General features: G+C 40.9%; 1 protein-coding gene across 1 annotated transcript in view; it reads left to right on the top strand.

The window, feature by feature from the left end:
• MOCOS (molybdenum cofactor sulfurase) overlaps window positions 1–15,367 on the top strand; it is a 211,179-nt gene that overhangs the window by 74,629 nt on the left and 121,183 nt on the right. The window contains exon 4 of the mRNA XM_071455205.1: window positions 10,900–11,538. Coding sequence (XP_071311306.1) covers window positions 10,900–11,538 — 639 coding nt within the window. The remainder of the gene's footprint in view (window positions 1–10,899; window positions 11,539–15,367) is intronic.

The raw sequence follows: 15,367 nt of genomic DNA, 5'->3' as shown, positions 1-15,367 counted from the left end.
AACCTACCTTAGTCCCAGGCAATGCCAGCCCAAAAGGGCTAAATAAGTAATGGCAGACTCAGTGAACATATGCCTGTGCTTGACTCACACCCCACAGAATAAGCCAAACTGTTGCTGGAGGGTGTGAGAGCTGCTGGGTTATGCTTTTGCAGCTATGCTGCCTTACTCATGGCTTACAGTCTAAAATATCCGGCAAGGTGCAAGTAAGTCAAGCCTACTTGACAGCAAATCCATTTTGTAAACCGGTCATGGACTCATTGTCACATGTCCATTCTCTGGCACCTACAGGAAAAAAAGATTGGCCAGTGTCAGAGTGTCTGGGGTATGTGACATGCTGTTTCAGGAAAAAATTGCTGTAGTTTTTTTTAAATGGCTATAAAACTACTACAGAAGAAAAAACAAACCACCATGTCTGAATAGATCACAGATGTACACAGTTTAAAGGCCAAATCTGATCTGGAAACAAATTCCACTAAATGAAAGTTAAACAAAGAATAATGTTTAAAAAATACTAGAAACAATGGTATGTTATTTAAGGGAAAAAAAAGGCTAGCTTATAAAGTTTTTTCAGCACAGTGAAGAATATTTAATTTCTTATCTAATGTTACTTAAAAGGTTAGCCACAGTAAAAACCTGAGAGTGTGGAACTATCAGAACACCTAAGTGTTTTGGTTTTTTTTCTGAAACAACCTTTACAAATTTTTATTTGTTATTCTGCTGAAAGTAGCCAAGTGTTATGCTCCAATTTCCAAGAATCAGAAAAGAAAATGTGCATTAACTTCTGACCAGTTACCAGCAAATATCTCTGGGGCAGGTAGGCAGGCCTTGTGGCAGTGATGCTTGCTGGCACTAACAGCATTAATTCAACACTGCAACACTGAGTCTCCCAGCAGGAGCTCAGAACATGTGGAAAGGTCAGAGATCAGAACTTACTAAGTAAGATTTGGAAGAGGGATGTTTGCACTCCAAAGATGCTGAGGTTAAGCTGGGTGAGCATAGCTGTGTATGGTGCACAAGGCATTTTGATGCCTTTGGCATGCAGTGGAAGGATTTGGAAATGCCCAGGGTGAGGCACCTTAGCCTAAGGCAGACCTCTAGCTTAGGTCAGAGGAGCTTCTTGATGCAGAGCCTGTGGTCTTTGGGTGGCTCTGAAGAGGGATTTGCTCTGGTCTCCACAGTGTAGATGTCTTTATGGTGATATGAATTTCCATATGCACATCCTTTAATTTGTTCCTGTAGCCTGTGAATAGGTTATTGCACATATTCATGGTAGAAATGCACCTCTGGCTGGTATTGTGCTGTCTTGAATGTTCACCATTGAAACAAATTTTGTTGTGTTTGTTTCTGTTCAGGGGATGCCTAAATATAAAACTTATGGTCTGTGCTAGGTAAAAGGAAAATACAGTGGTTTTTTTTTTACAGGTGTTTTGTGTAACTTACAAAGAAAATACTGTATTGAAAACATCTCGTGGTGGAGTTGCCTAGACCACCAGCTGCAGTGATTTGCTAGTCCATGCACAAAACATTCCTGTGTTTGTTTTTAACTTTGCTTCCTCCTAGTGACTCCTAAGATTTCCTGCAGAAATAGCTTGAATTCTAAGACATGAATGATTTAAAAACTGATTCATTTTAATTTGTATTTTTTCTATTGGGCAATTAGTTTGTGCAAATACAGTTTGAAATGCTTTTTCATGACCTGTTTGGTGTTTATGGCTAGTTCTCCTTAAATGGTTGCTAAAATATGGGTTATTTTTTACATTTCTTTCCTGGTTACTTGAAACCAGGTGATGAATTTTCCTTTAAAGAGCCCATGGTTAAATTTTCAGTCATTTGTGTTGTAATTAATGAAATACTAGGCTTTCATGGGTGTTTTTACAAATCTTTGGCACTTGTTCAAGTACTAAAGTAAACAGATCTTGCTGGTCTTACTCAGAAAAAAATATCCACAAAGTGGTTTTAAAATCATGTAGATATTGATCTTCCCTCTCTACACAGAAAAATAACAGTTCATTTCAAAGAAAACAGTAACCAAGGGGTTTCTGCCGCATTTAGAAAGTTACAGGCATTAGAGATTTCTGTCAGTGAGAGGGGATACAGTTGAGTATTAGAACAATCTGTACCAACAAGGCACCTGCAGCATCGGATTTTGTGGATTTCATGAGTCCTTCTGACTGCTTTGCTCTTTTGATTACATGCAGAGTCATAATACCACCTTTATTTGTAGTTTGCTCTGCCAGGGTGCCAGGTGTGACACTGACCACCTTCTGGATGTGCACTTTGAAATGAGTAATGAGGGTCAACACCTCTCAGTCAGGGTGTGTGCTTCTCATAGGCTTTGTTCATCAAAGCATCTTTTCCTGCAGGAAGATGTTTTGTGGCCACTAAAGAGCCCCTGTTCTTCTAAAAGTGTTGTGTGAGGGAGACTCCAGGCATTCTGCTGAGCTGCCAGCTTGGTGCAGCTGGAGAGGGGATTTGTTTGGTGAGGACTGACTATGACCCTTTGTAAGCAAACGGGTATTTCCTGTGTGTCTCCAGTGAACTGGACAGGGGAATAAGTGTAAGGGATTATAATGCTTCAATTCAGATGGCTGAGCGTGAATGCCTACAGAAAGTAATGCTTTCCAATAGAAGGGGCAGTTTTTTCCATCACCTGCCCATGCCAAGTGAAACTTATGAGGTGCATTCCATCTAATATTTTTTTTTTATCTCCAGGGAGCAAATAAACAACAGTCGTGTCAATGGGTAGGATCCTAATCACTCTTCTGCAAGCAGTAATAAGAAGCTGAGTTCAGAATGAGTGCCTTTCAAGTAAAATGGTCAGAAAAAAAGTTTATGTGTATAACTACTGAGGATTACTGATACTGAGGAAACAAGGCAGTGTGCAGCTATTTCACAGTTAGCATGTACTCTGAAAAATCTAAATTTGTGCACTGTCAGTATGAGAAAGAAAACTGAAACAGAGAAGGGTACTGACTGAGGAAACTTTGAGGGAGAACTCAAAGATTATCTATCCCACTGCACTTTCTCGTGCTGGTATTAATGCATGTGGAAATCCTTCAATTTGATGGATCTCCACTGGATTAGCTGCCCAGGTTGCAGATTATATGGTATAGATTTCTGATTAAAACATTGCTGTAAGAAAAAATAAACAAACAAACAAACCAAACAAAAAAACCCAAACCTAAACATTTACAAGGGCTTTTTTCCATTAAGTTATGTTTTGCTGAAGGGAGACAGGCTAGATCAATTTTTTCTTGCTTGAATATATTTGATTCTTTAAAAATTCATAGATTTCAGTTTGCTTTTATTTGAATTCAGAATTGGCAATAAGAATATAACTTGGTGCTGTGACATACTGGATTTAGACCTTGTCTTTATGAAATAAGATATAAAATATTTCCTACCCGGAAAGCCTGCCTTCTTTATTTGTAAACTGGAACATTCCTATGTAAACTGGAACATTTTCTGTGGTATCCTTCTGTGCTGGCTTGAATGAGGATAGCCACATATTCTTTTCCTTTTTTCTCAGTATATGTAGAGAGGAAAATACATACAGAACTGCTGCTGCATGTGAAGTTAAGCCTGAAAGCAGGGGTTAAGCCTAAAAGTGCCTGTAACAGGCACAGAAGTTTACAAGTTTACAAGAAGTTTACAAGAGTACCTTAGGAGCTCTCACAAAAGCTGGTGGGAGTTTTTCCATTGAATGCTTTGTTAGCTGCATCTGACTCTTTATTAATAAATGGGGAATGTTAAAATACTCTTACCCAGAACTGTACATTCAGCCGCTGTCTACTTTGACTTGCACTTCTGTGCAGAAAGGCTTAAAATGCCAGTTACAGAATTTAAATTTAAAAAAAAATAAAGAAAAATATTTTCTGACTCTGAAGTAATTTTTAAATTTAATTCTTACGAAACCTATTCATTAAACAATAGCATGTTACATTTTTTCAGAGTTTCCATAAAGCCCAAGTAGGATGATATATCTAAGGCCCAAGATAAGCATCTCCCAATACAAGTCCAAACTGGATTTGTAGCATGGGTAGCATGACACTGAAAAAATGCTAAAATAAAAAAAAAATTAGATGTAAATGTGCAGCTGAAAAGTTTCCTTTATGAAGAGCTATCTAAACTTGAATAGGTAACTATGCTTCTGTCTTTGAGTCTGAATCTCCTGTTAAAATTGTCATATGTAAATTTTTGAGGGTTTTTTAATATAGATCAGCTACTGATTAGAGAATCATTGTACTCATATTTATGAAAACTCCTACAATCTAAATAAAATTGTGAATACAAATATAAAGCATATAAACCACAAATTCCTTGAATATATTTTGATATTGCTAACTAGAGATAGAAATGTTTGTATCAATTGGAATTAAAGTGTGGAGGGAAGAAAACCTAACAATATAAGTTGCTTTTCAGCTTTTACAGCTGTTTTCAAAAGGTAGATTTGTATAGAGACAAATTGATGTATAACATATTTTAGAAGTATTTTAAGCCTAGCAGCATGGAAGAAAAGCCATGTCAGTGAGCTGAATTTTGGGAGTCTGTAATGGAAATGAAGTATGGGAATAAGTTTGTTTGCTACTAATCTGCTGCAAGCTACAAAGAGCTGATGGCAAGGAGGAATTTGGGGGTTCTTGCATGAGGGAAGGGCAGCCAGGCAGCAGCTTTGGAGAGCATCTCTTCCATCTAACTTTGGGTGTCACTGTGTCCCTAAGGTAGCTGAACAAATAGTATCCTTTACCTTCTGCAGAGCTGCCAGTGGCACTGTGGAGGGATAGTTCTAATTAAACTGTTAGTTTGGGCTTTTGGATTAGATAAGTTAGATAATGTGGCTATTCCATCTAAATATATTACTTGATTATAGAAATATTTAAGTATAAAACTCATTACTAATTTTGTGTGTATTAAGCGTATAAAATGAGACAGCAGGCTTGGTTGGGTTGAAATTTGACTTTGCCAGTGTTTGCTTTGAAGTGGAAAGGCATTTTGGCTCAGCTCTTGTCATAAAGATACAAAACTCTCCTGGCAACTTTTAAAAATGGTTGTACACCAGCTAACAGAGAGGTCTCAGAATACAAACACACAGAGGGAAGTGTGGTCAAGTTGAGGGCATTTTCAGTGCCCTCTCTCTGGACAGGTTGCATGATCTATGTCACAATCTGTGCTCCTGGGGACATTAAGAAGACAAGGAGAAGAGGGGGCTGCTCATGGTGGGCCTTCAATAACCTGCAAAGATGGAGCTTGCAGCTTCCTCCCTCACCTTGCCAGCCTGGCAGCAAGGGACTGGTTCCTCAGCCTTTCTGCCCTCTCACAAGTGATGGCACAGTGGTATCCAGAGGTTTCATGAAACAATTACCCTCTTAGTCGTTTCTTCCAAAGAGTCCTTTGAAAAGTGGGAATTTGTAATACTATAAAATGCTACTGCTCTTTGCAGCTGTCAGCTGTAGTTGATCAAGTTACCAGTTTTCCACTGCAAGTCTTTAGTCCTGCTGCCAACGGCGACCTTATATATGGCTATAAATCTTTCTGGAGTGTAATAAAGGTGTACTGCATTTCACTGTAATGGGGAATGTCTTGCACAAAGACAGGCAGCATTAGGAATTTTGTGTGTAATAGCCAGTGCTTCCCAATATCCATGTCAAAACAGAGGATGTAAGACTGTGGGCTGCAGAAGTCATTGAGACATATTGCAGTTTTCTATCCCTGAGTACTCTGATTTTATCATGGCAGTGCTGCTCTAGTTCAAGAGTTTGTAGTATTCATTTTATAAACCTTATTCTGAGGTTCTTGCAGCTTTTCTGGTCTGCATGTCAGAAGTCATTCTGGAGAAGAAAATTCCCTGAACTCATTGCTATTGCTTTATTTATTTATTTTTCTTTTCAAGGTTAGAAATAGTTCAATCAAAATGTAAGTCTGACCTGAAAAATTCCACCTCTTTTGCAAGTACTGGAGTAATAGAAATTTTATAAGGCATTTGGAGACTCAAAATTCAATAAGTAGCTAATTTGATTCACCAAAGAATCTATTTCCTATCTAAGTAAATTAGAAATAGAAGTTGGTTGTTTCTCTAACTCTAGGAACTGAAATAGGTTTAAAAAAAAAGCCTCTAATTTATTTGGAGACTTCTGAAAATTAAGCATAAAGCTTGATTTTTTTCATGTGAAAGTCAATTTTCGGTATTGAACTGAATAGATAATACAACAGTGTTGTGTCAGAGATTTTATTTCAGAACTGTTCTGCTATTTCTGAATTTGAATGAACTAAAACTAAATATAGTTAAAATACCAATGAGCTTTGTCTCACTCATTTATGAATTAAACATAGAGCTGTCACTATTTGTGAGCCTAAACAATCCAAAATAGTATTTATTGTTTTGTAGAATTCTGAAAATGTTTAATAAAAGTACTCACTGGCTCTGATTTTCATGGTTGGATGACAGCATCCCATTATTAAATCCCATTCCACCATTGTTGCATTCCAGCTATACTCATTTATAGTTTTTTGGTCAAATTAAGTACTGTGGTAAGCAAGTACAATTCCAGTGGAGAACTCCAGGTGCTATTCTTATGCAAAATTTCGCTTTTTACCCAGTATGTCTCACCTTGCATTGAGCCTGTGTGGCACAAAGAGGCTAAGTGGGGAGAACAGAGAAATTTTGAGAGTAAAAGAGGAGCAGACTTGTAATAGCCTTCAGCTTGCTTTTTGTTGTTGCTCTTGTTAGCTGACTCTTATGAAAAGATGTTACATATTAAGAATTTGCTCCTATCACCAAGTTTTTTAGCTCAAAATGTATTCTGTGTGTACACATACATGTGAATACATAACTTGTCCTACAGCTCACAGAGGTAAAAATAGACCAAGTTGTATACTTTGTTGTTGATTTTTCTTCAAATTGCACAACCTTTTTGCAGTTTTGTTTATATCAGTGTAATGATTCCAAAATCTATCCTGTATGACTGTAGAGCATACCAAAATAAGCCACATCATATAATATATAAAAAGCTATGCCCATAAGGACAAAGATCCAACCTCCTTTCTAATCCACTTCCCACCATTCCTTTCCCCTAGAAACAGAGGTATAATGCTTTCCTTCTCTGTCCCTGAAGACAAAATTAGGACTCTTTCTGCTTTCCACTTTTTCTGTATCTATGTAAATGTAGGGAAGGAAGAATAAAGGCAGAATAATATCAGGACTGAAATTCAGGGCATGATTCTGAGTGTTAACCCTGGAGCCACCCGGGTTAAGGGTTTCAGGTGTCCTATGTGACATACATGTGCTCCAGGCCACAAAGCAGGTGGTGGAGGGAAAGGCTGCACAGCTCTGTGCAGGGGGAAAGGGGAGTGATTCAGGTCACAGCAATGAATGAGGCAGGCTGTCACCTCAATACCTCATACAAAAAAAGTCTGCAATTGTTCCTATTTCAGCCCTTATGGGGTTTCTAAACTGTAATGGAAAATTTGGTTTCTATGAAGACGGTCTTTAAAAATTATGTCCTGTGAATGCTTGCAGCAACTATCCCCTGGCAAGTGTGTTTCAGAAAGATGGTGGTTTGACAGGAAATGTGTTTTTTGGGATGCTGTGTTTTTGGCCAATGGATATTCAGACTTTAATATTGGCATTTAACCTGGCCATTGGGACATGGACACGCCTCTGAGAACACGGGCTTAAAAGCAGAGCTCTCCCCTGGGAGGGTCCTCTTGGGTTTCCGGCGGGAAAGAGTTCGGGTCTCTCCCCCGGCCCAGCTGCTGCTGGGCAGGGGAGGGGAAAGCCATGTGGCCGAGAGAGGTAGGCCTGAGCCCCGGGGTGGAAGGGTGGAAGAGAGAAAGAGAGAGAGATACTCCGGGAGCCATCGGGCAGCCCCCCCTGAGAGACACAGAGAGAGAGAGAAAGAGCTGCTGCCTGAGACTGTAACCTTGAAACTGGATAAACATGGGCCTGTGCCGGCAGCACGGCTGGGACGGAGAAGGGGGAGGGTTCAGCCGGCCGCTTGTAGGAGCTTTTAACCCCTTTTTGGAAAATGAGAACTTTACAGAACATTGACCTTTCCTAGAAGATAGAGTGGAAGATGAAAAAGGAAATGGGCCAGTGTGAGAGAGGTCTGGGCGAGTGAGAGATAGTAGAAGAATAGAGAAGAATCCTGGTGGGAAGAGATGATGGAGTAGCTTTTGCTGGACTCTTTTTGTATAGCCATGGACAGAACCAAGAGGGTTCAGTGTTGATGCCCCTCGGCCCCAGGGGGTGGAAAAATATGGGGGGGACAGGTGTCCCAAAGGAGAGATTGTGGGGACAGGTGTCCCAAAAGAGAGATGACGGCCTCAGAACCAAGAGGGTTCAGTGTTGATGCCCCTCGGCCCCAGGGGGTGGAAAAATATGGGGGGGACAGGTGTCCCAAAGGAGAGATTGTGGGGACAGGTGTCCCAAAAGAGAGATGACGGCCTCAGAACCAAGAGGGTTCAGTGTTGATGCCCCTCGGCCCCAGGGGGTGAAAAATATGGGGGGGACAGGTGTCCCAAAGGAGAGATTGTGGGGACAGGTGTCCCAAAGGAGAGATGGACAGACCCAAGTTCCTTGTGACACAGAGACTGCATTCTAGGGGGAGGCAATGGCCTCAGAACCAAGAGGGTTCAGTGTTGATGCCCCTCGGCCCCAGGGGGTGAAAAATATGGGGGGGACAGGTGTCCCAAAGGAGAGATTGTGGTGACAGGTGTCCCAAAGGAGAGACTGTGCCTTTTTTGGATCGGGACAGAGCATCCTTAAAAGACAACCCTAGAAGCAGTTCTGGTCCGTGTTCAGTGGTGAGAGCACTGGACATGAAAAGGAAGAAGTCACGACGGTAGATGTACTCCGGGCGGTGCCACGAGTGACACGGAAACACACGAGGCTTCGACTGTGTTTCCAGGGGAAGCCCATGGTACAAGAAGGACTCCTATCCTCTTGATGAACTGAGGATTGATTGTCTAAAAGGTGCTGCTGGACCGAGAGATGGTGATTTGAGGATCAAATGTATTGTGTTGAAATTTGGTGGGGGGAGGAGGAAATGCATTTGTGAGGTTTTCATTTTCCCTGTGTGTGTGTTTCATTTTATTTGTAGTTGTAGAGTAGTTAATAAAGTTCTGGTTCTTTTTTCCCTAAGTAGGAGCCTGCTTTGCTTATTCCTGGTCACATCTCACAGCAGAAACCAGGGAGAAGGTATCTTCATGGGGGCACTGGCATTGTGCCAGTGTTAAACCATGACACTTATGAATTCTTTCAAATGGTTTCTTGGAATGTTTAAAGCATGTTTAAATCCATGACCTGCTTCTTCATAAGAGTTGCAGTTTTTTCTTCATTTCCAGAAGACATAAAATACCTACCATTTGCATCAGTTTTCAAAAATTTAAGTTCTGAAGAAAGTTGAGTCTCATTTGGGCCTATGAATCCATCTGTTGCATCCTGTACTTCCCAGTACCTTAAGAGTTTTCTTCAACTGAGAAAAGTATTCATAATATCATTTCAGTAGGCCTTTTTAGGGTAGTTTTTTTAGTGCACATCATCAAAGGCATTGCAATTGTTTCTTTTCCAGTGTTTAATATTTGACTGCTGCACCCACCACCCAGCTCTAAAACCCTTTGCCTGTAGCATTTGTGTTTCAGACTAGATGAATAAAATTTTAAGGAATTTCACCACTGTCCTATGTTTCAGGATTTTTAACTTGAATTTGTCACATAATCTTTCGTGCAACTTATATCTAAATGCACTTCAATCTTCATTTTCTGCCTGTTCAAGCAAGGGAATATCCTGTTGTATAAAACATGCAAACTTTTAATGATATCCATTGGAAACCAGAGTTCACAGATTCTAAATGCTGGTCTTTATCTTGGAATTCAACAATCAAATGCCAGCTGTTTGGAGAGCATTTCTGAGCAGTAACATGTACACTCTGGTTCAGTTTTCTTTGCTGTGATTTATTCACAGAAGCTGATATCTCGCAGATGTATGTTACATTTTCTGTTTATATTAGTAGGAGTTTTATAAAGTTAATTCAGAAAAAGTCCATCAGGTGAAAAAGGTAAGAAAGGTGACTGAATTGAAGCTGTTCTTCAACCTCTGAAAATATTAATCTTGCACACTGCAAAGCTGTAGTAGATGTACAGCCTAGCATGGGTACCACATCTGTGTTAGATGGTGGTCACAAAAGGTAGTTTAGAGCCAGCAAGGTGCTGTCAAGACATCAAAGAATGTGTAGCACAGACATGCCTCCAGAGACCAGTTTACTTTTCATAGTCTGGCTCATTGGAAAACATCAGATTTCTTCTGCTTTGGGCTACCTTTGTGGAGTACAGAGATTACAGCCTTATGTGCATAAGGCCCATGGAAATGTGTGGCTGCTTCTTGCTCCCTTCTGTTTCTATTGTTAATAACACAAGTAAGGAGCAAAGCTGTTTGCTAGGGTTTCCCTGTTGAATACTGTGACCCTTAATTTGGATGTCCACTATTTAAGTAGATTATCTTAACTGAAACATATTCTGTTTGCTCCAAATATTTTGTAAACTGAAAACCCTCATAGTTTGCAAATAAAATTGGTCTCTCTGAAGGACAGTGTAATTTTAATTTTATGCAGGCTTGATTCTGATCCCACTGAGGGACCAGACTGGCCATTCTATTTGGAGCCAGGCAAATTGGCTTCTTAAGAACACAGCCACGTTCACTTCAACACTGTAAAGAGTCTCTTGTGGGCAGAATGATTCAGGTACCCTTGTTGAAGTTTATTGTACTGTTTGGCAAAACTTGTCCACTTCTATTCATATCTGATGTCAGAGTAGAACTTATGGTGAGGAATGCCAAAATATATCACACAGCAAAAAAAGACAAAAATCAGAAAATAAATAGATATTTTTCTTTTTATTTTTCAGAATATTGCAATACTTTCACACTACTGCTGAGGATTACACCATCATTTTCACATCTGGATGCACAGCTGCACTTAAACTGATAGCAGAATCATTCCCTTGGATACCTGAAGGCACAAAGCAGCCCAGCAGTCGATTTTGTTACCTAACCGACAGCCACACATCTGTGGTTGGTATGAGGGGCATAACTGCTTCAATGAATGTCTTGTCTGTTCCAATAAAACCAAAGGAAATTTTGGTAGCAAAAAGCAGGTTACCAGCTGAAGAACAAAACTGCACAACACCTCATCTATTCTCTTACCCAGCTCAGAGCAATTTCTCTGGTACCAAATATCCCCTTTCATGGATACAGGACATAAAATCTGGAAGACTCTGCCCCATCAAACTACCAGGGAAGTGGTTTGTTCTTCTAGATGCAGCCTCGTTTGTGAGCACTTCTCCATTAGACCTGGGAGTTCACCAAGCTGACTTTATCCCCATCTCATTCTATAAAATTTTTGGATTCCCAACTGGTTTAGGTGCATTATTGGTAAACAACAGGATTGCTCCCCTCTTGAGGAAAACCTATTTTGGAGGTGGAACTGCAGCTGCCTACCTCGCAGGAGAGGATTTTTATTTCCCCAGGAAATCCATAGCAGAAAGGTAAGACTTTGTTTAACAAAACAAATTTTTTGCTTTTGATTTTTTTCTGATAATTTTTGCGGTATCATTTGCATTAGACAAATGTCTCAGGCTTGGCCTATGCACTGGGCTATGATGCATGTTCTTTTTTATGCAGTGGGATAGGTATCTCACATCTGACTCAGTTTGTCTTATTATTCTTTTTTCCTAGCTAAAAAACATAATCTGAAATATCTACCTTCCTTTCCTGATCGAGTTTGCCAAAACTGCTAAAAATATTCTGTGACATTTTAGGCTTCAGTCAGTGACATAAAGGTCAATCCATGCATTTTTTAATTTGTATTTAAGGTACCTCAGTAGAAACTTGATTGTTTTTGAAACTCCTCACCCAAAGCAGCCAGAGCAAGGTTGATCATACAGTGTAACTACCCTCAGTGAAATTGCAAAGTTAGTTCTATGTATTTCACTGGAAATGTGCAGTGCTTTACCTTCAAGACAAACTTTATCAGAATAACAAGTTTAGTAAAATACATTACCTACAATGAATACTTGCAGTGCTCTTATTCCTCGGCTGAGGTTCTGAAGTAGCTCTGAAGATCTACAGAAAATAGAGAACACCTAAAGGAGGTCAAACATACACACATAAGAAAATGCAGGGTGATAAGGTAAGCTTCACCTTAAGTTCCTGAACACACTGAAGTGCCACTCTTAGTGATGCTTGGTCTCTCTGCCCCTCTCCTTCATGTCAGCAACAACTTGCAGTTAAGGGTCTTCCTGTCTCACATCTGCACAAAGGAAATGCTAGAGATCAGCATTTCATCGCAGGATCATAGAACAGTTTGTGTTGGAAGGGACCTTAAAGATTGTCTAGTTCCATGCCCCCTGCTGTGGGCCAGGACACCTTCCACTAGACCAGATTACTCAGAGGCCCCTCCAGCCTGGCCTTGAACACTTGCAGGGATGAGGCATTGAGGAACTTCTCTGGGCAACCTTTTCCACTGCCTCACTACTCTCAGAGTAAAAAAATTCTTCCTCATATCTAATCTAAACCTTCCCCCTTTCCGTTTGAATTTCCCTTTGTCCTGTCAGTATACACCCTTGTAAAAAGTCTCTCTCCAGTTCTCTTGTAGGCCTCCTTCAGGTAAGGGAGACTGCTGTAAGGTCTTCCCTGAACCTTCTCTTTTCCATGCTGAACAGCCCCAGCTCTCTCAGCCTGTCTTTGTAAGAGAGGTATTCCAGTCCTCTGAGCATTTTCATGATCCTCTTCTGGACTCACTCAAACAGATCCATTTCCTTCCTATGTTGGGTGCCTCAGAGCTGGATCCAGCACTCCAGGGGGGGTCTCATGAGAACAGAGCAGAGGAGCAGTATCCCCTCCTTAACCTGTTGCCACACTGCTTTGGATGAATCCCAGGACATGGTTGGCTTTCTGGTCTGCCAGCACACTCATTGCTGGGTCATGTTGAGCTTCTCATCAGTCAACACATCCAAGTCCTTCTTCCCAGGGCTGATGTCAGTTCACTCTCCACCCAGACTGTATTTGTGTTTGGGATTGCCCTGACCCATGTGCAGGACCTTCTGGCATTGTTGAGATTTATGATATTCACACAGGTCCACCTCTCAAGCCTGCCAAGGGCCCTCTGGCATCCCTTCCCTCCACTGTGTCAGCTGCACCACACACCTTGGTGACATTGGCAAACTTGCTGACGCTGCACTAAATTCCACTGCCCACGTCACTGACAAAGATGGGGAACAGTGCCAGTCCCCATATCAACCCCTTAGGAACAACTCCTGTCACTGATTTCCACTTGGACATTGAGCTATTGGTGGCAGCTCTTTGCATGTCATCGTCTAGCCAACCCATCCACTCATCCACTGAGTGGTCAAAGCCATGCCTGTTCAGTTTAGGAGCATGAGTGTCATGCAAGACAGTGTCAAGTGCTTTCCACAAGTCCAGGTAGATGATGTCACTTGCTCGTCCCTTACACACCAATGCATCGTAATAGGCCACCAAATACGTTGGACATGGTTGGCCTTGGTGAAACCCTGTTGGCCTGCTGAAATCACTTTCTTATTTAACATGGGCCTTAGCATAATTTCCAGTGTGATTGCTCCATGTTCTGGCTGGGCACCAAGGTAAAACTAACCAATATGTAGCTCCCCAGGTATTCCTTTCCTCCCTTTTTAAAAATGGGGGTTCCAGTCAGTGGGAACTTCACCTGATCGCCATGACTTCTCAAATACAATGGAAAGTGGCTTAGCCACTTCATCACCAGTTCCTTCAGGACCCACAGATGCATCTCATTGGATGTCATGGACTTGGTCACCTTCAGGTTCCTTGGATGGTCTCAAATCTGTTATTTTCCTACAGTTTTCCTCATTCTTCCATTTCTTGCCTTTTCATTCTGTGACTTGGGAAGTGTGGCTGCAGCACTTGCTGGTCAAGACAGAGGCTAAAAAGTCATTGAATAAAAGCCTTCTCCATATCCTGGGTAACTGGGTGTCCTGATCCTTTCTGGAGAGAGCGCACATTTTCCCTAGTCTCCTTTTACTACTAATGTACAGTTTTTCTTGTTTCCTTTGATGTCCCTGTCAAAATTTAATTCTCTCAGGGCTCTACCTTTCCTAGCCTGATGCCTAGCAGCTCAGACAACCCCTCTGTATTCCTCCCAGGTTACCTGTTTTTGCTTCCACCCCCTGCAGGCTTCCTTTCTGTGTTTTGGTTTGTTCAGAGGCTCCTTGTTATCCATGCAGGCCTCCTGGCATTTTTGCCTGACTTCCTCTTTATTAAGATGCATCATTCCTAAGTTTGGAATAGATGATCCTTGAATCTTAACCACCTCTCTTGCCTCACTCTTCCTGCTAGGGCTTTATCCAACAGTATTCTAACAAATATGACATATATATTGATAAATAGATACATATAAAAATATAGCCCTTGGGAAAGGCTAGAGGTGAAAAGAGGAAGTGGTAAAAAAAGCCCTTCATTCCTTTCAATTGTTTATGGATATGTATTCAGAAGCACAATGCCCTGCATCTCCCATGATGTGAATATCTGACCTTTCACTGTGTGCAAAATGATGCTTCATGTGTTTGCACCTCTTCTGAGGGTGTGCTCTGAATGCTGCTGAGGTGTTCTGGTTCTGGACTGGTAAATGCAGAGGCTGGCTGCATTCACCTGGCTCTTGCTAGATGAGACCATGCATTATTTCTGAATTGGATGTTGGTACAGTGAATGTCCAGTTAAATTAATATAGAAATAAAAAGAACAGGGAAACATTGTCATTCAGACCTCTGCTTCTGATTTTTCAAACCAAAAAGGCTTTGAAGCACAACTCTCACTGAAATTCAGGATAACAGGGCATAGAAATCATGGGATCCCAGGGTGCTCCTACATCATCTGCGAGCCAAGGATAAAACTCCCTGTAATTTCACCTGGGCAGGCTCTACTTTCCAAGCAGCTTTTCTAGAGGTAATTGATACATGACTCCTGAGATTGCATAGCAGATGAAAACATCTGAAATGTGTTTTAGATCCCAGTTCTGCTTTTATACTTTCTTTAATTAGGAAGGGAAAGGTGTGTGGGAACCTGGAGGGGTACTCTATTTCTGTATCTTTTTCAAGAGTTTTCAAAAGTTGACTAATTATAAATCTTTCATGTATCTGAGGCTCCCACTGTTTCAAGGGCTTTTTTACTGAGTTCAGAAGAAGGGCCTGCTTTAACCGTCTTTTCTAAGAGTTAGAAACAAAGGAAATTGACTTCTAAGGCTGGGTACACAATGTGTAATCTTTTGTATGAGGGATTAAAACTAAAATAATCAAAACTGACAGCTGGATACTAGCTCCCATT

This window comes from Agelaius tricolor, unplaced genomic scaffold (assembly GCF_023055355.1).
Source record: "Agelaius tricolor isolate 1412-34295 unplaced genomic scaffold, bAgeTri1.0.p SCAF_2, whole genome shotgun sequence".
In the NCBI taxonomy this organism is placed as follows: Eukaryota; Metazoa; Chordata; class Aves; order Passeriformes; family Icteridae; genus Agelaius; species Agelaius tricolor.
The sequence above is the reverse complement of the archived record's forward strand: the minus strand, read 5'-3'. Positions and strand labels throughout refer to the sequence as shown.